The 23,588-nt window shown below is 45.9% G+C and overlaps 3 protein-coding genes across 4 annotated transcripts; all 3 read left to right on the top strand.

Moving 5' to 3' along the window:
* Positions 1–6,584: 6,584 nt before the first annotated feature.
* On the top strand, positions 6,585–9,368 carry LOC117857744 (probable NADPH:quinone oxidoreductase 1). Its single transcript, XM_034740577.2, has 3 exons — positions 6,585–6,976; positions 7,057–7,248; positions 8,890–9,368. Exons 1-3 carry the CDS (start codon positions 6,634–6,636, stop codon positions 9,189–9,191), a joined length of 837 nt encoding a protein of 278 aa, XP_034596468.1. The 5' UTR covers positions 6,585–6,633; the 3' UTR covers positions 9,192–9,368.
* Positions 9,369–13,071: 3,703 nt separating this feature from the next.
* On the top strand, positions 13,072–15,172 carry LOC117854961 (uncharacterized). Of its 2 annotated transcripts, none has more exons than XM_034737225.2 (2): positions 13,072–13,627; positions 13,736–15,172. In XM_034737225.2, the coding sequence occupies exon 2, from the start codon at positions 13,783–13,785 to the stop codon at positions 14,983–14,985; it is 1,203 nt and encodes a 400-aa protein (XP_034593116.1). In that variant the 5' UTR covers positions 13,072–13,627; positions 13,736–13,782; the 3' UTR covers positions 14,986–15,172. The 2 variants fall into 2 exon arrangements, with proteins under 2 accessions (XP_034593116.1, XP_034593115.1); XM_034737224.2 differs by having other exon boundaries at positions 13,073–13,627; positions 13,718–15,172.
* A 3,617-nt stretch (positions 15,173–18,789) lies between these two features.
* On the top strand, positions 18,790–22,806 carry LOC117854697 (protein IRON-RELATED TRANSCRIPTION FACTOR 2). Its single transcript, XM_034736923.2, has 3 exons — positions 18,790–19,312; positions 19,423–19,764; positions 22,405–22,806. Exons 1-3 carry the CDS (start codon positions 19,010–19,012, stop codon positions 22,486–22,488), a joined length of 729 nt encoding a protein of 242 aa, XP_034592814.1. The 5' UTR covers positions 18,790–19,009; the 3' UTR covers positions 22,489–22,806.
* The last annotated feature ends 782 nt before the right edge of the window (positions 22,807–23,588 follow it).

The following is a 23,588-nucleotide window of genomic DNA, read 5'->3' as shown; positions in this document are numbered from 1 at the left end:
ATTGCTTGATATCTTCCAATGCTTTGCGCTGCTCCTTCCCCCATATAAATTCCTGGTCAGGCTTTAATTTCAATAGTGGTGTGAACACCTGAATCCGCCCAGATAGGTTAGATATGAATCTTCTGATGAAATTCACCTTGCCGATTAAAGACTGCAATTCGGTTTTGTTCTGCGGGGCCACGACTTTGTTTATGGCCGCTATGGTCTTCCGATTGATTTCTATTCCTCGTTCGTGCACCATGAATCCTAAGAACTGTCCGGCGGATACGCCGAAAGCACATTTATTGGGATTCATCTTAAGCCCGTGTTTCTTGGTGCACTCCAGCACTCTTCGCAAATCGGCCAGATGCTCTTCGTGACCTTTGGACTTGACTACGACGTCATCGATGTAGATCTCTACCAGAATGCCAATGAGTTTGTGAAATATGTAATTCATGGCTCTCTGATACGTAGCGCCAGCGTTCTTCAAGCCAAAAGTCATCACCACCCACTCGAATAAGCCAAGGTGGCCTGGGCATCTGAAGGCCATTTTGGGTATGTCCTTTTCGGCCATAAGAATTTGATTGTACCCAGCGTTTCCGTCCATGAAGCTAATAATCTTGTGCCCCGCGGCAGCGTCGATCAGCACATCGGCCGTTGGCATAGGGTAACCATCCATCGGTGTGGCCTGATTAAGATTCCTGAAATCAACGCAAACGCGTAGCTTTCCATTCTTCTTGTACACTGGTACAATGTTGGAGATCCACTCGGCATAACGGCATTGCTGAATAAAATTTGCTTCAATTAGCCGAGTTATTTCAGCTTTTATGTCTGGTAGAATCGTAGCATTGCAGCGCCGTGCAGGCTGTTGGTACGGCCGATACCCTGGTTTTATGGGTAGCCGATGTTCAACAATAGATCGATCTAAACCGGGCATCTCATGATACTCCCAAGCAAAACAATCCTTAAATTCTCTTAACAAATTTGTCAATTTACACTTGTATTCTGGGTCTAAATTTGCACTAATATAAGTCGGCCTTGGTTTGGTACCATCGCCTAAGTCTATCATCTCTAATGAATCGGCCGACGTGAACCCGTGACCTAGCTTCCCATCTTCTCAGGCGAACTGATCCATCTATTCTGAGTCTTCGGAGCCGACTGCTCGGATCGGCTGCAGGCCAAAATCGGTGACCTTCAGGAAATCGGTCTCCCATACTCTGCCGGATATGCACCTGACGGCTTCGCAGCTCCACTGCTGTGTGTCGGCTGCCGCGATGCTGTATGCGGAATCGGCGTTGACTACCTCGATGTTGTCGCCGACCCATTGTATGAGACATTGATGCATTGTTGACGGGATGCAGCAATTTGCGTGTATCCAGTCCCGGCCGAGTAGCATGTTGTAGGATCCCTTGCCATTAATAATAAAGAAGGTGGTAGAAAGGGTCTTACTGCCGATGGTGAGGTCGACGCAGAGAGCGCCGCGAGCGTTTGACACGTTGCCCTCGAAGTCCTTGAGCATCATGTCCGTCTTGGTCAAGTCGTCATCGCTTTTTCCAAGTTTCCGGAGCACGGCGTATGGCATGATGTTGACTGCAGCTCCTCCGTCTACCATCAGTCTAGTGAGGGGGCGGCCGTCGACATGCCCTTTAAGGAACAACGCTTTCATGTGTTGTCGTTCGTCATCTTCGGGCTTCTCGAACGTGGCCATCATTGGCTCCAAAGCCAACTGCGCCGTCTGTTCTTCTATCGCCGATATATCCTGTTGATCGGCGGGAGTCATGAATTCCATCGGCAGTATAAAAACCATGCCGATATCATCTGCCGATTCGTCACCCGCCGATCCGTCGTTCTCTTTACCCGCCGATCCGTCGTTCTCTTTATCGTTTCTCTTGGGGCGCCATACCTAAGGCCTTCCTTCCTTCTTGTCCGTCGTGCTCTGTTGTTCCTCTTCCTGTTGTTCCCATTGGCGGAGACGTTGGATTCTTCGTTTTTGAGACTTGGTCAATCCATCGGGACACCACCTGGGGTTTATTGGTTTGCCCCCTGACTTGTGCGTTCCCACTCCGGTTCTCGTCCTAACGGGTTTTCATCTGTCACCCGAGCATCGGCCATCTCTTCGAGCCGACTGTGAACATTGGCCTTGTTTTCTGACCGGTCATGTCGATCATTCCTGCCCCCCTGCTTGTCATGGCGTCTATCTTCCGACCGATCGTATCGGTCACTTCTACCCCCCAGCCGATCACGCACGGGAGGGCGCTGGTCATCTTGGTTGCGCCAATTCCTGCTGATCGGTTCTGGCCTTCCATCTCTGGAGCGAGACCTGTCGAACGACCGATTGCCACGATATGGATCGTTGCATTCTGGGCAATTATCGGCCGAAGGTAGCCTGAGGTTGTTTTCCCAACAGTGGATGAAGAACGGGCACCTCCAGTGATCTTCGTGCCGTCGCATCGCTTCTTCCCGGGATCTTGAGCGTTCATGCTGACGTTGGTATTTCTGGAGCAGGAACTGGGAAGTGATGCGTGGCTCTTCCGATTCGCCATCGTCGTCCTCCATCCGCCGCTTCCCTTTGACATCTTCACGCGTAGCTTGATTTCTGGGGTCGACTGAGCCACTCTTTTTAGCCGATTCGGACATCAGCACCTTTGTTTGGAGTGAATTCTTCCCCGTATCAACCATGTTGGTGGGGAAGGGGTGCTGGTCGATCTTCATGGGCTTGGCCGATTTCGTCGGCACTTCAAATTTAAGTCTGCCCTGCTCAATGGCCGACTGTATCTGCTGCCTGAAGATTTTGCACTCATTAGTATCATGGGATGTGGCGTTGTGCCACTTGCAGTATTTCATCTTTTTTAGTTGTTCGGCAGAAGGTATTGTATGATATGGCGAGAGTTTAATCTGTCCTTCCTGGAGGAGAAGGTCGAAGATTTTATCGGCCTTCGTCGTGTCAAAACCGAACACCTCTGGCTACTTTTTGTCGAATGGGCATGATATCGGCTTCTTTCCCTTGATCCACTCCGCAAGTCCGACTTCAACGTCTTCCTCGTCCTCTAACTCTTCCAGGAACGCCACTTTCTTCTGGAAATTCCTCCGTGGATCGAAGGAACGTACCTCCTGTCCAGACAATCGGTGGACGATCTGGCTTAAACTCTCGAACTCCTGTGAGGCGTATTTTTCCTTGATGTGGGGCAGGAGGCCTTGAAAGGCTATATCGGCCAGCTGTGCGTCGTTTAGAGCCAAAGAATAGCACTTGTTCCTGATCTCCTGAAACCTCTGTACATATGAGGATATCGGCTCGTCGCTTCTCTGCCTGAGGCTGGTCAAATCGGATAGCTTCATTTCATGCACTCCGGCGTAGAAGTATTTGTGAAACTGTCTTTCCAAATCGGCCCACGTGATAATATAATTTGGTGGCAATGTCGTGAACCACTGGAAGGCCGATCCGGACAAAGATGACGAGAACAGCCGCACCCGTAGAGCATCTTGCGTAGCTGCCTCTCCGCATTGGATAATGAATCTATTCACGTGCTCCACGGTTGAAGTATCATCCATCCCCGAGAACTTGGTGAAATCAGGAACTTTATACCGATGGGGAAACGGCAGTAGGTCGTACGTAGACGGGTATGGTGTCCTATAAGTGTAAGTTTGTACCTTCGGCTTCAAGCCGAATTGTTCCTGGATCACTTCTGCAATACGTGCGGACCAATCCGGCTGTTGCTGGTGAACCGTTGGCTGAGGTATTGGCACGTGCTGGTAAACCGGAGGTGGAATAACCTGATGCTGAGTGAAAGCAGGTGGCATCTGAGTGAAAACCGGCTGTGTATTAAAGGTCGGCTGTTAGAATGAGCCACTCGTTTCATCATACAGTATGAGCTCTGCTGTCTTGTTGACCTCCGGTGCGACAGGCTGGTATGGCGGCATGGTTGGTCGAGTGGCCGCCTGGAAAGATGCCTGGAATGGTGGGTTTCCTTGACTGGCCGATTGATTCTGACCGGCCGTGACTGATGGTGCCCCCCAAGGCGACGGGCTGAACGGAGGGAACGGCGCAGGGGAGTGTGACTGAAGGTGCTGTGTGCCACTATACCCCATAGGAACTGATGATGAGGAAGCACCTGAACCCCCAACAGAGAATTGGATCGGCTGAGAGACCGAATTCGAATAACCCTGGTTTGGTGGAATCGGCTGAGTATATGCCGGTCCCCTATATCCTTGAGGTACTCCACCAGTGAAGGAGCTGACAATGGCGTTGTGCACCGTATTTGCAAGCACCGGGGATTGGTCAATGAAGGCGTGATAAACGGACTGTTGAACCATATCGGCCATTTTGGCCGAGTCCTCAGAGATTGTGATCTGGCGGGGAGCAGGAAACGGAGACTTTTTGATAGTCTCCCCGCTTCTGGAGCGACTGAAAGACTGGAGGCAAGCTTTCCGGAACTGCGCCATATGCTTATCCAGTTCTTCCTTCTGGTCGTCCTTTAGATCTGCTTCCGTCACTTCGATGACGTTATCTTCGGAGATTTCAGCAGCTTTCGACATGGCGGCGATTGTATTGGTCCCACTGGGCGTGCCAAAAGTGTGTTGGCGCTAGAAATCGGTCAACCGAATCCCCAGCGTCCGACACACGACCCGGGAGAATCTGCTTAACTCCTGTTCGGGTGATTGCCCTGGTGCGGTTCGCGCGGCGTGCCAGCCAATCTGACCTGTTGATTGGCAAGGAAGAATACGTGTCAGGTCCAGAAATCACGATCGGCTGAATTTCCGATCTCGAGATAGCTTATCAGCGAATCAGCCGATTTGCCGTAATAAAGAAATCGGCTATAGGGCAGCCGATCACCGTAGCCTTGTAGACGGAAAACTGCTGGAGTAATCGGCACAATGCTATGGTAACAACACTAGGAATAGATCTAATCGGCAAATGTAAAATAAGTGAATTTAAATAGTAGAATGTAGAGAAAGCCGAAAATACCGATTCCTAGCTGGATAACTGGTGATAAAACTAGAAAGACAGGTAGAACCTATGATTCTAGTAAATATCGATAACTAGTGAATAAATCTAAACGAAACAACAGCGATGCGCCCGAAGTTAAAGCTTAGAACTTATTCGATAAGCGGAACTTACAAGATCGGCCGGAGATCAAGTTGATGCTGCCTTGCCAACCCGTACGAACTCGTGAAAAGAGAAAGTATTTGGCGAAGTCGCCTGCTTGAAAGTAAGTACGAGGAAAAAGTAGTTGGTTGTATTGATTTGTTCATGTTTACAGATTTACAAAGGTAGCTATTTATAGCCCCGTACAGATGACTTCTTAACCGACTAGAACTCTATCTCTAATTCAAACAGAAAACAAATATTTACAAGCACTAGGTTGGTTATTATACGCTTCGTGGGCTGATCTCCCCTTCATCCTTTCATTCCTTTTCAAGCCCATACAGGCCCAATTATCCCAACCTCCTAATCGGCCGATTCCTTATCGGCAAAAGGCAACCGATTGGGCACCCGGCGCGTTCGATCCGAAGCGAGACAGAAGTCATCGGCCGATCTCGCACTGTAGCACCATTCGGCCGATTCCCAACTGTACTTTTCCAGTTTTCTCTCTTCTTGGCGCCGATTTTACTAGTGACGAAATCTGGCATCAACAGAAGGATATTATTTCTTTTGGAGAAAACTCGGCAAATATTGGCCTAAAGCTGCTAACGAGCCTTTGTTATGTGGACACGCAAGGCTGGCTGGTTATATACCAGTGGTCCAAATTACTGCTAAAAAGCGGGCTACCACATAGCGGCATTACCCCCTTGTTTTTCTCAGACGCGCACGAGGGAGGAGAGGAGCGTGGATCCTGTATAGCTTTCGGTAGCCAGTTAGCTATTTGACTTCTAGTGGTTGAGATCCGTGCGCACGATATTATCCATTGGATCCTCCTCAAACCCTAGCCCAAGCCCAAGCCCTGCGCCACCCCCCGTCTTAGGTCCCGCCGCCGCCCCAACTCGCGTGCCGCCTCGGGCTGAGCGCGTCGCTGCAGGTGCGCCAGCCGAGCCCGCTACGTGTCGCTGGCCACGGGGCTCCGCGCGTCGGGCTGAGCGCGCTGCCGCACCTGGGGGCGCCGCCCGAGCGTGCCACGTGCCGCCAGCAGCTGGCCACGGGCTCCACCGTCTCCTCGCGCCGCCTTACCGGAGTTGGAGAAGAAGACTATTTTTAAAAAAATATTGAATCTTGTTTGAAAAAATGTTGTATCGGGTTTGTTCAAATGTTGAAGTAGGAGGTGAAAGATGTTCAAAGTAATTATTTTTCTAAAAATATTGAAATATAGTATTTTCAGAATGTTGATCTATTTCTAAAAATATTGAATGTAATCTTTTGATATGTTGAATTTATTTATCTATAAGTTAGGCCTACGAGTCTTAAAGCCATGTTGACGCGGAGAACGACCGAGATGGCGGGTAAAGGCCTGAGATGGGCTAGAGAATGGGCCACCCACCTGCAGGGGCAGAATTCCATGAAGTGCGCAGCTGATGAAGTCACGCTCTCGTAGGCCGCTCTCATCATCGGAGAGGTTCCCTTTCTCTGTTCCGTCGGGCCGCCTTCGGCCGAGGACGAGCAGCCGGCTGCCAGACTGAGACCTCTGCTGCGCGTTTGACTATCCTGTGACACTCCTTTTTCCAATGTATAGTACTCCGATTATCGTCGGTGGCGCACTCAGATTATCGTCGGCACTCCTCCTGCTCCATGACCAAGCTGGCAGCCGTCAGCTAGCCCGAGCTTTTCCATTCCAGCTGACAGAGCCGAGTGGTCGGCTCCGTATTTATTGGGACGGGGGTTCCCTTCCCCTTCCGTCCCCGCAAGCCATCCGGACGATCCCCGATCCCCGAGCACACTCGACGTCGACTCCTCGACTCCCAACTCCCAAGTCCATGGAAGCTGCGGCGGCGAAGCCCGTCCTCCGCGTGGCCGCCATCTGCGGCTCCCTCCGCAAGACCTCCTTCAACCGCGGCCTCCTCCGCGCCGGTACGCCTCCCTTCGCCGCCTGCTGCTCTTCGCTTCGCTAGCTCCTCGTGCCAACTCACATCTTCGTATCGACCCGGCAGCCGCGGAGGTGTGCGAGGACTCCATCCCGGGGCTGCGCGTCGACCAGCTCGACATCTCCGACCTCCCCATCATCAACACCGACCTCGAGACCGACGGCGGCTTCCCGCCCGCAGTCGAGGCCTTCCGCGCCAAGGTCTGCCAGGCCGACTGCTTCCTCTTCGGCGCGCCCGAGTACAACTACTCCATCGCAAGTACGTTTCTAGCCCTGTCCTCGTTTCAGATCTCTTGCCTGCTTCCTCCCCCTCGGATCGGATTTCGATTCGGGACGTATTTTGGTCCCTGAAAACTGCAATTCAATTGGCGATGTTCCACTTCAATAGTTCAATTCAATTGGGGAATATGTTTTGGTTTCATTGAGCAATGAAGTCATCACGAAGATCAATTAAACAGAGCGATGCAAATTACAGGTTACGCACTACTGAACTGTAGCTCAGAGGTTCAGGTCTTCATGTGCATTGCTGCAAAATTAGGTTCCCATCTGGTTGTCATGGTGCACAATGGGTGGGACCGATTTCATCCCCAGTTCACATGTTGCACAGTTATTGGAATGGGTTGGTTCATCTAGTTCTCTGAGAAACAGGATTTACAGGACCTTTGAGGACAGTCCAGGTACAGTGTGTCGGCCATAATCAAATTCCTACACTAATTGAGAAAAATTAGGGGTATTTAGCCTTTAGCAAAAGCATGTCTCCATGATGTGTTGGCTTTTTCCTTTATTCCTTTCTTGCCAAAACACTGCCAAGAAAAAGGAACACCTCATTATTCTTTCCTTCAGACTTTCTGCTGAATATAATCTTTAGTTTAGTTTCTCAGATTACTGTATGCTACTACATTGGCATCCCCTTTGCCCCTGAGGCCTTGAGCAGAAGAAAGCCCATTCCCAACCTCATGGCTGTTCCATGTGAATATGACAACTTCCAGTTTATTAGTGCCCAAGATGCTTGTTATAGCACCTAATCTAATTTAGTATAATGTTTGCACATATCTATGCTGCTTTGGCATGCATAGTTACATCCCGTTATCCAGGAGATGAATCTAAGTTGTCATTCCAAAGCCAATCAGTTTCACTTCCAGAAATTCAACCAGTGTTTTAACATATGGAGTGTGACCTTGAGCTATATCAGTATCCCACTCGTTTACCGCCCATGTATACTCTATATTTTAAAGAACATGGCACTTAACATTGTTCAACATCATTTGCGCCCCATCTCCTTCTTTACATGTCCGCCTGTAATGTAGATTGTAATATATTCTGTGATGCCGAATAATACTTCGCCTACCATGCAGTCAAGAGTGAAGCTAGGACACTGGTATTATATGATTGCTCGTTTGTTCATCTTATGCAGCTGTCCTCTTATAGATAGATAACGGTTCACAATTGTGTGGCAAACCTTGTATCGGATTTTGTGCACCAATGTCCTTCTTTATAAAATAAACACATCAAGCTTTTTCATGTTTGCAAAATCCTGTAGTAGTGTCTGTATTATTGTATTTGTGCCTGTGACATAACTAAAATTAGTTTCTAAATATGTTCTTGTTATAACTTGTTTGTCAGGTAATATGTAATGTGTGCAATGTTAACCATGCAGTTGATTGATATTGATTCCACATTGTCATGTGCTTCTACGTGTGCCTCTTCATTTGTCTGATCATGAGTACATTTTTTTGGTTGACATTTTCATAAATTGCATTTGTGAACTAGTCTAATACTGACATGAGTAGTCCATTGCGTAAATCATGTTGATGTAATAAAGTGTCCAAAACTACTCAAGTCGATCTACGTTTTATATATGTTTTATGCTTGCTTTACATGGTTTGTGTTACAATTGTAGCCCCCCTGAAGAATGCACTTGACTGGGCATCTAGAGGAAAGAACTGTTGGGCAGACAAACCTGCTGCGATTGTCAGTGCAGGAGGTGGCTTTGGAGGAGGGAGATCACAGTACCATCTCCGTCAGGTTGGGGTATTCTTGGACCTTCATTTCATCAACAAGCCAGAACTGTGCGTCCAAGCATTTCAGCAGCCACCAAAGTTTGACAATGATGGAAATCTGATTGACGATCAAATCAGGGAGAGGCTGAAGCAAGTGCTCTTATCCCTTCAAGCCTTCACACTCAGGCTCCAGAAGGACTGAATCAACTCAGGACCCTTGCAGTCTGTGCTTCCCTGAAGAAGTGTTTATGACTTCAGTGTATCACATACCATGCTTGGGATTGGGACCTGTAATGCATTGTGGACAGCCTGAAAATTGTAATAAACCCCTGGAGAAATATTCTCCTTTTATGCAGAACATTGGATTTTCAGGCCTGAAGATTGGACCACATCTGAACATTCTAAATATTGTGTTTACCTTTCCCAGAGACTTGACACCTTCCCTTTAGTGCAGCAATTTTACATTGCTTACCATATTGGTCATGCACACTTCTATGTTCTTTGTTATGGGCAGTCGGTTGGGCTGACTGGGCCTTTTGGGCTGCTTCAATGTGCAAATTTTGTAATTTCAATATTTTTAGCAACATTACTTTTCAATAGCCACTTGGTAAATTTGGCGTTTTTATGATTAAACAACTGAAGTTAGGCTAAATTTCGTTATTATACAACCACAGTTATGTAAAATCTCATCTGAATGGGTACTGCAAATCACATAATTCTGTATTTTTTTCTCTGCAGGTATTGAATTCCATCTTATTAAATTTCCATCGTGCATTATCTGCTTTTGATCATATTGCTTGGGGGCCTGCCGTACTACCATGAAGTGGTAAGTAATATTTTTGACAAAAGCCAAATGTGTCCCTTTTGGTTTCGATTAAACTGTTTATATTGCTTGTGCAGGTGCGTACTGCAGCATGAATATGACATACAAGGCAACTTTGCACCAAAACAAGAAGTAAAAGAAGAATATAGGTTTGGCAGAAGTTGAATTCATGGACGAACTGAAGAAACTGTCAAGATTTGACAATGTGATGGCAAGAGGTACTACAGTATTCCAGCAAGGACATCTTGTCTACAACCTGTACATGATTGTGATTTTGGCATTCACGATTGGGAGCTTGCTGATTATGCCGTTGTGAAAGACTGACTGCAGAAAGTTGTCTTAGTTCATACTGTCGTCATGTGACAAGAGTTAGGTGAGAATAGTTAGGCCTGGATGCCGTACCTTTTCTTCTGGCTTATTGGACAAGGACAGCATTTCGGAAACTGAAAATTGCCAATGAATCGCTTGTGCCATTAAACATTCAGCAGATCACTAAAGTATACAAACAGATATCAGTAGTAATGCCTTAACTGGCTTGTTGATTCTTATGCAGGGTTCGACGCAGGAGGCAATGAGTTCCAGAGAGCTGCAGAGTTCCAACGAGCAGAGCCACCTGTATGTATCCACCTCCATTTGGAGCTTCTGCCATGGCGCTTCGCAGAAGTTGGGAGTCCATCAGCGTTATGCGTCAGTGTGGACTTCTGGAAGCACTCGTTGCTGCAAAAGAAATGACCGACACGGGACCCCTTTGAGCTCTCAAATCATGCAATGCTAAAGACCAAAGTGGCTTGGGACCTAATCCAACCGAACTCCCCCCTCTGGTTTCTGTGAAGGCAACCCTTCACTTTTTCAACCTCTGCTGGACTTGCAGGACACGGCGTGGTGTGAACAAGCGTGACAGGCACGCACGCACGACCCGACCGACCGAGGACCAACCGTTGCTCATTGCTGCTGCACAATATATGGAGGCACCAGCTGCTGCCACTTTGCCACTGCTCTGTGTCCATTAGCTTGCTCTTCTTTTGCAAGGTCGTTGTTGCCAGTTGACAGTTGCCGGAGTAGTGGCTAAGCTCATCATCACTGGACCCATGGCCAGGGAAAGATGTTCTTGGGCTTGTTTGGCGTCGTGTATCATGGCCTCTACCACCATCCCTTCCACTTGTTTCATGTAAATGGGAGACCACAGAGCATGGAAAATAGTTGCACGGTTCACCACTCGATCTGGTATGATAACTAGTCAACAGTGAACGCCGGAGTGCTGGTCCCTTGAAGAAGTATCTGAAATTTCGTGGTTTTCCACGGCCTTCCTAGATCAGTACTGTGTATTAGTAAGTGGCACGCGTTGATCACAATTGCTAGTATTTGACTAATTGCCAAGCTAGCATGGCGGCCAGTTAGTAAGCTGCTGAAGGGCTAACGAACGAACCACCACAACCACTGCAGTATAGCTTACCAAATAATCTCAAAAGGGTAGAATGCGACGAGTTCAAGTGAGGCCTAACTTTTGGCTTTACTCCCGTGTTTTGAGCATGTCATTATGCAGAAGTTTCATGGCTTTCAGCTACTACTTAAACATGCTGTCCTAATAAGATCATCTTTTACTCTCGATCGTGTTTCATGCTGGGTTGCTGTCATAGGCCAGGATCTTGCCACCCTTTTACCTGATAGATATGAAAAAAGGATGATGGTGGAGGGCAGGAGCGATTGGTGTAGTGGTCGTTCAATCACGAAAACAAAGTCGTTATCTGGAAAAGGAGTAGAGTAAAAGCATTGTAACGTCATCAGATTTTAGCATCTCGAATTTGGTGACGGCAGCATATGCACTCGATTTTTTTTTATATGGGAAGACTAGAAATGCATGATGCTTCTCTCAAACCATTAGCCAGTCTCATATTTTGCTTTTATTAAAAAAATAAAATCAAAACCATTGGTCAGTCAGTAAAATAAAAAAAAAATCGTGCGTGTATGGACGATGATGCTTGTGAGACAGACGACTCGTCGGCGGTTGGTGGTGGCGCTTGATGCTGGGTTGGGTGGCCTTCACTTTCGATGTTTAATCTGCAAGTGTGCTCCAGCCAATCTGGTTGACAAAGGCCTCGACCGGCCGATTTCTACGCCACCACTCGCCTCTCACTCTTGTCTGAAGAAAATCCCGGCCGCGTCCACTCGTATAGTAGTGTTTCGCACCCTTCCTTTCAACGCGTCGCCACACCACGCCTACGTGCGGCCGGTGTGCCGGAGACGTCGCCGCTCTGCCGCCGGACATGCCTGCTGCAGATCCCAGGCCAAGTTGCGACTCCAGGACGGACGAGCTAGACCTGCATCGTACGGCATCTGAATTATGCTAGTGCTAGCTTGGCTTCTAGAAGGCCAACTGTGCTAGGATGCAGTGTGGTGTGGAATCCACAAGCCACTGCCATGCATGGTTGTGTTTATTTGGATCCAGTTCGGTTCATTTTTAATATTTTTATACATATGATGTATACTTTCCTAGGAAGCTAACCTTTTGGGCTCAACATTAAGAGGCTGGAGTTGATATTACATACTCCATCTATTTCAAATTATAAGTTATTTCCACTTTATTAAAGACTCAAATTATTTTATGTTTGACCAAAATTATAGAGAGAATCATAAAGATTTATGGTACCGAATTTATATACTATGAAAATATATGTAATGAAGAAACTAATGTTACTTATTTGGTATCATAAATATTAGTACTTTATTGTATAAATTTGGTCAAACTTGAGATGTTTTGACTCTCCAATAAAGTTAGATTGACTTATAATTTGAAACGGAGGGAGGACGTCTGTTACTTCCCCAGCAGCAGCAATCTCATTTTGGACTTGTCCAGCCGCTAATTAATTAACCTGATTGCTGAATGGATTCTCCAAGAGATCTTGATCGAGCCTTAAAAAACGTTGTTTATCAAAAAAAAAAAAGGTTGTTGTCGTCGCCCACATCAACGGAGACGCTACTCTACACTAATAATTATATGTTTATATGCAGCGATGATGTATCTCTTGTCTAGATAAACACACGCAGCATTATCTAGCGTAACAACTGCATGACAGTGAAGCCGATGCGAGCGTGTGGACAAGCGCAAGGGGGGCGACGAAAAGGAGCTCCTCCAAGTCCATCGATGGCTGCGGTGTGCGAGCTACGTGATGATGTGTGTGCACTAGCTGGGAGGGGTGGGTAGTTGGGCCTCTCTTCTCATGTGGCCCCTGCCCTTCTCATTCGCCTCACCGGCCGGCCGAGCCGAACCTCTTGTGGAGTTGTGGTCTGATGGTCTGTGGTCTCTCTCACACGGTCAGAGACACACACACAGAGCGAGCATCCCGGGTTTCTTGGTCACCTACTCCCCGCCTGACTTTTGGAAGGGCGCAAGCTGTTGCAAGAACACAGCAAGAAGCAAAGCAAGCAACAAGGGGAACAAGGCCGCTTGCTGAGCTACAAGTTACGGTCCAGGCTTTTGGAGCCCGTTGCCTGCCGGTATCTATTGTACAGATAAAGACACACGAGAACAGTCATATAGCATACACCTGGAGGACTGGACCTGGTGTGGAAGCAAGGCATCCTCGCCCTTTGGAAAAATCCAGACGCATGCACAAGGGCTTCCTCTTGCAACTATTCTCTACTCCTACTACCGGCCACTCCACCTTGCCCTCGCGTGCACAGCACACACCGTCTATACTGCTGCTACTGCTACCCTTGCAAGCTACAAAACTTTGCGTCAAGCTTGCATCTCGGCCTCCTCAAGGCACCAAACCAACATCTTCCTCTTCTTCTTCCAGCCTCTCTCCACGCTAACTGTGAGTAGAACATTCCTGCTGCCCTGTCCAGGCTCTGTTTTGTTGTCTGCAACTGTTCCAATCCTTTGAACTTTCATCCGATCCATTCAGTTTGTCCTGGATTACCAGGCCAGGATCATCATCCAAGAAGCCAAGGAATCCGATTGATTCCTTTGATGGAGTCGGCGAGGTCTCGGTACGAGCGGCCGGACGAAGGCGGCGGAGCAGAGGAGGGGAGCAGCAGCCAGGTCGCCGAGCAGGAGGAGCTCCCCTGCGTGCTGGACATCTACATGCACCACGTGCGGGGCATCCACAACATCTGCATCTACGCCAACCAGGACGTGTACGCCAGGTTCGCGCTCACCTCGTCGCCCGACGACGACGCGTCCCTCTCCACGCGCGTCGCGGCGGGGGGCGGCGCCAGCCCGCGCTTCGACGAGCGCCTCCCGCCGCTGCGCGTCCGACCCGGGAGGGTCGCCGTCGACGTGCTCAAGTGCGAGGTTTGGATGCGCAGCTGCGCCAGGCGGATGCTCGACGACCAGCTCCTCGGCTTCGCGCTCGTCCCGCTCGCCGCCGTCGCGGCCGCCGCCGGCGCGCGCCTCAACAACCGGGACTTCGAGCTCTCGTCCACCGACCTCTTCCACTCGCCCGCGGGGACCATACGGCTCTCGCTCGCCCTCCGCTCCGGGGTCCCCGGCGACGCGTGCCCGCCGCCGGACCGCGGCGCCGAGCCGTCGATCGCGTCGGAGGTCGTCATCCTCCAGCCCCCGCCGCCGCCGCCCGTTGACTACTCGAGGATCGAGTTCGATGACCTCAAAGTGGACCAAGAGAACCAAGCCATGGCCGTCCAGTACCTGCCGTTCTTGCACCTCGGGGAGACGCGGCGGCCGCCGGTGGTGGCCATGGAGGACGCCGAGATGAGCACGAGCCCGCGCGGGGAGATCAAGGCAGCGTCCTCGGACGCCAGCAAGAACGCCTCGACGACCAGCACGGTCAGCGACGACAGGGCGGTCTCTGCTTCCGCCGGGGCGGTAGAGAAGCCGGTCGACGAGGCCACCACGGTCCCGATGTCCTGCCGCTCGCCGGACACGCCGACGTCCTGCAGCGGGGAGAGGGCCGACGACGTGTTCAAGTCGCCGCTGGGGGGCATCGACATGGAGGCGGAGCAGAGCGCGATGCAGCGGCAGATCATGGAGATGTACGTGAAGAGCATGCAGCAGTTCAGCGAGTCGCTGCCCAAGGTGCAGCTGCCGTTGGAGCTTGACGGTGTCGTCGTCCAGAAGGAGGAGAAGCCTGACGACAAGGTGATCCACATCCAGCAGCAGCAGGTGAAGAAGGATGGGGCGAGGGTGTTCTACGGGAGCAGAGCTTTCTTCTGAACAAAATCTGCAGAGAGGAAAAATGCACGCAAAGAGCAATCATCGTGCAGCTTGGTAATCAGGTTTTGCTTGCCGATTGATGTTGTTAACTTAATTCATTTGATCATAATAAAAAAGGTACAAATCACATCCTGTAATGTAGTTGAGACTTGAAGAGTAATAGATGGACTAAAATTTTGCGTGACCAGTGTAAGTAGGCTTTCAGTCTTCAGAAACTCGACTCTGGGAAGCCAGATAAGAGTGTGAAGTTTGTGCATTAGCAACAGAGTGTGTGACACGGCAAGAGTTTGAATCAAAGCTACTGCCTAGGGTGTTAACCGGACCTGTTCACGTGTACCAAAGGAATGAAGGATTTCAGATATCTGCAGCTCCCTTTTTTTTTATGGGAAAAAGCAATATCTGCAGCTCCTGATCCTGATGAAGGCATCATGCGTTTCTCTTCAGCTTACAGAGCTTCCAGACAAAGTGACTTCTGCATTATTCTCTTCAGGTCTGGTTTTGTTTAAGAAGCAAGCAACCGGTTGGTGATTAAATTAGCCGCTTTGTTCCGGTAAAAAAAATTTAGCCTCTTTCTTGAACAACGAGTATGCAAAGGCAATCATGCTAATCAATGGATCCAATCGAGCCTAAACTTGGTGCGTCGCAAACTATCTTTTGTAATATGAACCAAGCTGCTAATAAGTAAAAACCGTTGCTATTTTTCTCTTTCTTATTATGGCGACTTGAACGCGATTGGCAACAGCTGCATTTTGGAAATGCCAGAAGTTGCAAAATGAGAAGGTCCAAGGCCCACGGGCCTGCAACGCATCTCAACAACAGTAGTCTACATTCTCAAGCCCAGTTTGCATCAAGCGGCAAGCGGGTTCTGACCCAACAGCACGTAGGAAGGCCCGGGTTTTTTTACCAAACTTTCAGGCCTAGAGCTTTATTGGGCCCCTTTTCCTAGCCCACATTTGACATGGCAGCGCAGCACGCGATTTGATCAATGTAAAAGATTATTTTCTACCAACCTGATGGGACTGTCCTAAAAAAAAAACCAACCTGATCGGACGTCTGCCTGACTATTTTCATACGAGTGTACCTGAATTTTTTTTATTATTTATTCATTCACTAAAAAAATTTACAAGTACTTATTACTATTTAGCTTACTCATTATGTGAAGCAGGAATATTATCGGGTTTTTGTATGTAAAAAAATAACCTGTAGATTTACCGTGGGAACTTTTTTGTTACTAAAGATCAAGCTAAACATATCTACAAAATAAAATCAAGGGAAAATGGTCCAATTTCTTATCTCAAGTAGTCCCTCCATACCATAATATATATTTTTGTTTAAGTCATCGCATTACAAGATTTGTAGTTTTTTTCCCAACATTGTCTTTGCATAAATGACCAACAGTGGTAAAAAAAATGTGGGTAATGAGTTTGTGGGGGATTATATTGTAGGCAATTGCAAAAACTGTAGGAAAAGATGGAAAATTATACTACAAATCCTGTTGGCCACTTGGAAAGATAATACTAATAGCGCTAACACTGTGGGCAACTTCAAAAGAACTGTCGGGAAAGACGTAGATTCTTGTAGTGTCGAGTATCGCTTAAATCTGGATAACTCTGTAGTTTTCTTGTTTGATCTATTACTTGCAACTATGCATTTGACCTGATCTATCCTCTTGCTAAGATAAGTTCTTTCTATTTCTCAATGCCTAAGTGAAGCATAACTTAATACATTATGATTTTTTCATCATTATTTTTTTACACATTTTTATTGTTGGGGTTAATCTATTATTAGATTCCTAGGCTATTACAATAATAACAAAGAAATATAATATATGCATCTTCTAACATACATTATGGGGTTGAGCACTCTGTTCGTTGCCACATACAGTGCACCTCGAGAAGAACTAGCGCGGAGTGGCACTGGCAGACTGGCACTCTGGCAGTGATATGATATACTGTAACGGTCGCCTTCGTGCCAGGTGTCGCGAGGAGACGCCACCCCGCACGAGAAGCGGGCGCCCAGGGCACGCGCCGGCACGCGCCATCCCCGTTCCTTCACGCTCACCGCGCGTGTCGCCTGCATGTCGACACCCTCACGCTACGTGGTTCTCATTCCCCGTCACCGATGCGGCAGCCGCGATTAGACTAATCACGCCGCGCCATTTTTTTAAACGCTAAAGCCGTAGGGTGAGGCTACATCCCCCTGCACCTGCAGGTATCTCCGTCATTACCGTATGCATGTGTACAAGCTGAAATGGCTGGGAAGGACGGTGATGATCTCATATAAGCCTACCAAACTAATGGTGATGATCGGTGCACTAACCTATACTAATGGAGGCATTGATCCGATCGGGTCCGTGCATTGCATTTAACTTGTTAGCAGATAGTACTGACCATGACCTTTTGAATCAAAATTTTGGGGGTGCATGCATGGATCATGGTTGTCGCGCTATGTGCATACACTGACCAGATACAACATGCATGGGGGATTAATAAGCTGTTTATGGTTTCAGATGATCACATAGGCATGTAGGGTTGCTTTTGGTCCGACCAACGACTTGCTATACCAATAATTAAAGCAGTAGTAGTCTAGATTTCGTTTATTCAGTTGACCAATAATTATATTGGGGTGCGAGATATGGCTCTCTTTTTTTTGTCCACAACTAATCAAGCATATGCCATCTCTTCAGGGGGGAAAAGGAGAGGGAGAATACCCCTAAACAGCATATGCCTTCTAGAAAACACGCCTCCACAGAGAATTTATAGGTTCGTGCAAGAAAACAATATATGAGTATTATTTAGTATCTTTTGCAGAGGAAAACCAACCTAATAGCACTTTCATTCTGCCTTTGTTAACTAGGTTAGGGGTGAGGCTATGTTTCTTTTTATAGCTAACAGCCAGAGGTCCAGTTCACTCATCACGGCACACCGGTTACGCTCCGAGTCTCGGTAATAATAATGTATATTATTAAGAAAGTAATCTCTCTTTGTTATTGTAACTGTTTCATTTTGCTTTATTACTTGTGTGCCACGCTCATTGAATTTCAGCCATCCATTTATCACATGTGGGTAATTTACTAATTAGACCACCGTTTAGGCAAACACGGAGTGTACTAAATTAATCTGCATGTGCAGTGAGCTAGCAACCATAGTACTACTAGGATGTACAGCCAGCAAGGGCATAGTACAACCAAATAGCTAGTACAATGACTCAATGAGCAAACGCACACAGTACAATCAGAGGGCAGTGGCCAAAGAAAAAGGAAGTAACCATTATCAACAAATATTAATCATAGTACGTTATAAATAACGAATATAACTAAAATGGCATTAATTGTAATATAACTTAGATGTTCCCAATTCTCAGGATTCAAACCCCACTCTTTCCGCCCCCCCCCCCTCATTTGGAATTTTTCAATAATCGTAAGGAAATTTGACTCTAGCGTTTCTTTTTTTCCATAGCAAATATGTAAAAGATAATTATATCTAACCCATTAATAAAAGTTTTAAATATTTTGGACCTATATATCCACCTTATTACACAAGTAGAATAGGCATACCAGGCGCGATTAAATTTTCTTTACCATTCCAAGCCCAAACAAGCATAATGTATAAATTTTGCTCGAAAAACAATATATTTTTTTTATAAAAGATGAATTTTACTGCATGCGATAATATGACTCTATCGGATTCGGTATGGACCGTTTCACTAAATTCGTTTCTCTTTATGGAGTCATATATACTACATGTTTGACACTGACATCCCCCATCTCTCCTGCTATATAAATAGGGAAGTCATCTCTCTGAAACTGCCTAGGCTAATCAAGCTACATACTCAATCAACAAGAGTTAATATTGCTTGCTAACCATCTCTCAATTAAAATTCGAATAGGCTGGCTAGCTAGGTCCCCTCCTCTCTCTTCTTCTTTTCATAGGCTGCCTCTTTCATCCCTCCTGAGATCTCTCCACGAAGAACAGCATCAGCATCACATTTATTCACAGCAGCTAGCAGGCTGGCAACACGCGGCATGGACCACCAGCTCTTCGACGACCCCTTCGCGAGCAGCATCTCGTCGCTGGAGGCGGACATCTTCTCCGCCGGCGGCCAGCTGCCGTCGCCGCCGTGGCCGGACCTCGACCTCGACGACGACGACATCCACGACCTCTCCGCGCCGGCCGCCAACGCCACCTCCTCAGGAGGCTATGGCTCCGGCGGTGGCTCCGGCTCCCACAGGAAGCTCAGCCACAACGCGTACGAGCGCGACCGCCGGAAGCAGCTCAACGAGCTCTACTCCTCGCTCCGCTCCCTCCTCCCCGACGCCGACCACACTGTAATTTAGATAACCCCAACACACGTCGTCCTCTCTCCTGCATGCAAATTAATCAAGAGAACAAGATCTTGACGATGATGTGTGCTCCGTTGTTCTCGACCGTTCTGCAGAAGAAGCTGAGCATCCCAACGACGGTGTCCCGAGTTCTCAAGTACATCCCTGAGCTACAGAAGCAGGTGGACAACCTGGAGAGGAGGAAGAAGGAGCTGACCAACGCCAATTGCAAACCAGGAGTTCTGAACGCGAGCGAGATCATAACTCCCATTGTTTCTGCGACTTGCCTCAACGACACGGAGATCATGGTTCAGGTCAGCCTGCAGAGCAATATGGCTGCCACAACTCTTCCTCTCTCCAAGTGCATAAAAGTGTTGGAGAACGAAGGCCTCCACCTGATTAGTTCATCGACTTACTCCACCTTGGACAACAAGACGTTCTATAGCCTACATCTTCAGGTACATACGACTACTTCTCAAGATGGTGCTGCTAGCTCTTTCCTTGATGTTGATTTTATCTTGGTTCTCTAATTATTTGATTAATATATATACTTGGCTTGCTAGATGCTACAATCTAACACTTCTACTCGTAATTAATACGCTTATTTCATCAGTTGCGTACGTTTTCTTACTTCTTAGATCCGTAGCTTTCACCTAGGCCTCATCTAACAAATATAATCTTTAGCGGATTATTCATTTTGCCGTATACCCTTAATTAATAAGATATTCATCCATAAAGTCTTAGAAAGATGTAGCCCTTTATAGTTAAAACCAGGATCATAGGAGCCACTAGATCTTGCTTAAAAAAAAGAAATATATATAGGAGCCACTAGGTATAGTTCCAAAAGAAACATCTAGGGGCCACTCGCTCGAGTGGTCCATAACTTTTAATTAACCAGGAAAAGGGAGATAACTGAATACTAGTTAGGTTATTTTTGGATCCAGACTCTAGAGTTAATTAGGCACAGTATAAAGCGTGTTAGCCTAAACGCTTAAACAACCTGTCACTATCATTTAGCTATTTCGAGCTAAACGACCATTTAAACGGTCATTAAACACTTATTAAACAGGATAAATAGGTGATTAAAGAGACATGGCTAGCCACTGTGTAGCATTTGCACAACGTGCAAATGGCTAAACGGCCATGTAGGCGAACAATGAATAAAAGTGAACATATACACAATAATGGATATAACTTTGTAAATCAAAAGCTACATCAATAATTGTGACACATTAATATTAGTGTATGTGTTAACTTAGAGATCACAATGTTTTCCTTAAATGTTGTTATATAACATTTTAGGGGAAACATACTACTTTCTAGTTGTTTGACAAAATAATAGTCGAATCTAATTGCAAAACATGATTTCGCTCTTTTGCACGCTCCCTCTAGCTGTATAAAAATATATGATGGTCGTGCGTTGGCTTACTGAAAATGGTTGCAACATGTGTTTGCCTTATCTATTTCAAAACTCGTGCAAACATGCCAATTTAAGCTTCAAAATAATTGTAATTTATCTTTAAACTTGTAAAAAACCACAATTTAGATTCGTAGAGGAAGTTTTAAATATTATAATAGCAAGATTATTATTGTGGATCTAGATTGCAGAGTAAATTGACTAGCCACACAACAAAAGTGGAATATACACAATAAGACAATAATGGATATCGCTCTAGTCCATATGTAGTCACTAATAAGTTGCAACAAAATTTTAACTATCTCAAACTCTCAGTTACACGGGACAAGCATATAGTTTCAGTTTGATTGGAGTTTTGATATAGAACGCTAAGCTAAACTGAGCGTGTCACATTAATAGCACTAATAATGCATATAATAGCTTAGAGATCATCTTTTTTGTTCCTTTAGATGTTTTTATATGACACGTTCCGGGAAAACACAATACTTACTGGTTGTTTGATCAGATTGTAGTCATAATACAACTATATCCACAAATGAAGTTTAAATATCCTATACTGATAACAAGATTGTTATAAAATACACACCAAACAATGAAAAAAATCACATCGAAGGCAAATATTTCACATGAAGAAACAAAACTTTGGGATAAAAAGACACAGATACACAGAGGCAACCAGATCCATTGTATTTTTGTACAATGATATAGGGCACAGAATAGCACATACTCGATAAAGAATGGCAAGTGACAAAGCTACAAACAGTGCAGTAGTGCACCTCCACCAGAAAGGTTCAACTATAGGATCAAAGAGAATTTAGATGAGGAGGTTTCTACATCCTAAACCAACTGTACTTTATGATATGATCCAATACTTAAGCTAGTCCTGCTAGGACCCAATAGCAAGTTGATTTATGAGCCAGTCCTCCCAACGAGTCCAAATGATCCCACTAGGACTGAGGGAAGACTGAAGATCTTGAAAAGAAGCACCAATAATTTGAATATAAGAGTCAATTATAGTATTATACTCATCGCCAAGACAAGAGAAATTAAGTATGGGTTTAAATGAGTACTCAAGCATGATGTAATTAACTGATGTTACTCTGCTATATCCTATATAAGTTTGGAGATAACATTGGTTTATATCAGTTGGGATACAGTTCGAGGCTTTGGAATGAAATTAATAACCTATGCAATGCAGACTTTTTCCTTGTAAGAAAATGGAACATATCAGGGCCAGAAAAGCTCATAATATAACTTTAAAATCTCAAAGGCAGCTTGATATATGTCCTACCTTCTACGAGTAATATATTCAAATTCATTTGGCACGACAATAACTAAAACCAAATGGTTATTATGTTCTTATGAGAAATGAGATTGTGATATAGATCCTCAAACCAAACATGAAATCAGGAGTATGATGACCCATCACCATGCACTTTACTCATCAAACCAAACACCCTATTAATGCAGTGTCTTGAATATCTTCTTTTTAGACCACAAGGGCAGGAACCCTGCCATTCATTTCAAAAGGAACTATATATATGGAATAAGATTGAACCTAATTCAGTGTATTTTTCTCTAACAAAATATATCGAAATCTGCTAAGTTAACAAATTAAAGGTCTAGTACTTCCATATGACTAGCTAACAATATTCATCCTTTGAATGTATTGCACTGACAGAGAAGTCAAAGAACGATGAAGGAGGAGTGTCCAGGATTCTGCGATGAATTGGAGAGGATCGTCAGGAAGAAAGCAGGGGCGTAGCTGCTGCGCATGCGTGGTACTCACATACAGCACTGTCTCGTTCATTCGATCCTATAATTAAGCTAAGCTAATAAGGGCATGCGTCTTAGTTTGTAAATGATGGATTATATGTGTTGTCATGTGGAGTGATCGATCGTTATTAGATCGATGGGATGGCTAAAGCATAGGAGTATAATATAGGACTGGCTAATTAAGAGAGATATAGTACTAGTACTAATGCACGCAGATCCATATATGCGTGATATAGTGTATGTCCATGTGTGTTTCCTGTTGACATGATATTGTAAACTGTGTCCAAAATGATATGGTGTTCGATCAGTATATCCCTCATCAGACATTCTGGTATTATTCATCATGCACCATCACCTTGATATGAACGCATGCGTGATAACATACCAGCAGTCTTGCTGTGATTGTATATATAGATAATGAATCGAAACACTTAAATCCTTGGCTGAAACGGATAAAAATTTTCATTTGAAAAGGAGATACTAGGATTTTATTACTGAGTTTGTGGGGTCAGATCGCCGGCTACAATATTTTATTTAGAAAAACCAGCAGAGCACTGCTCATTCATTTAAGAAAGGAAGCAATAAAAGTTTTATATAGTTTGTATTACATAGAAAGGAAAGAAATTCGGATCTCAACAAAGCACGCAATTATCATTCGATCTCTGCGCAACGCCATCTCCTCCTTGGCCAGCGAAAAACACCTCTCCCAGTTGTCTTGTATTTCCATCAAAAACTCATCTATTTCATTCTTTCCGAATGTTCCACGCTGTGTATAGTACATGATGAAAGCTGCCTTGGTGCATTTTTGTCTTCTGTATGTGTTCACCAAAGAGTTGCACCACCACCAGTCTGGCAGGGATATGTTTAGGCACCGATGTCGGTTTGTGTTACAAATCGGGACTAAAAGGGTTTCCACGGATTACAAAATTTAAATTTGGAATTAAAAAATTTGGTCCAATTCGTTTTGAGATTTTTGTTGAGAATCGAAGATCAGTTTTCTATCAGTGGACCTACGTGCATTTTCTCGCAATGCGAAAAGCATCTAGCCAGCTGATGCGCTGCGGCGTCAGAAAACGTAACTCGGCCACA

The sequence above is a fragment of the Setaria viridis genome, chromosome 5 (assembly GCF_005286985.2).
Source record: "Setaria viridis chromosome 5, Setaria_viridis_v4.0, whole genome shotgun sequence".
Classification (NCBI taxonomy): domain Eukaryota; kingdom Viridiplantae; phylum Streptophyta; class Magnoliopsida; order Poales; family Poaceae; genus Setaria; species Setaria viridis.
The sequence above is the reverse complement of the archived record's forward strand: the minus strand, read 5'-3'. Positions and strand labels throughout refer to the sequence as shown.

Coding starts and splice junctions, on each gene's coding strand:
- LOC117857744 (XM_034740577.2), top strand. CDS start 6,634: ATGTATAGTACTCCGATTATCGTCGGTGGCGCACTCAGATTATCGTCG. Junction 6,977..7,056: donor CCGCGGCCTCCTCCGCGCCG/GTACGCCTCCCT, acceptor TCGACCCGGCAG/CCGCGGAGGTGTGCGAGGAC. Junction 7,249..8,889: donor GTACAACTACTCCATCGCAA/GTACGTTTCTAG, acceptor TTACAATTGTAG/CCCCCCTGAAGAATGCACTT.
- LOC117854697 (XM_034736923.2), top strand. CDS start 19,010: ATGGACCACCAGCTCTTCGACGACCCCTTCGCGAGCAGCATCTCGTCG. Junction 19,313..19,422: donor TCCCCGACGCCGACCACACT/GTAATTTAGATA, acceptor ACCGTTCTGCAG/AAGAAGCTGAGCATCCCAAC. Junction 19,765..22,404: donor TCTATAGCCTACATCTTCAG/GTACATACGACT, acceptor TTGCACTGACAG/AGAAGTCAAAGAACGATGAA.
- LOC117854961 (XM_034737225.2), top strand. CDS start 13,783: ATGGAGTCGGCGAGGTCTCGGTACGAGCGGCCGGACGAAGGCGGCGGA.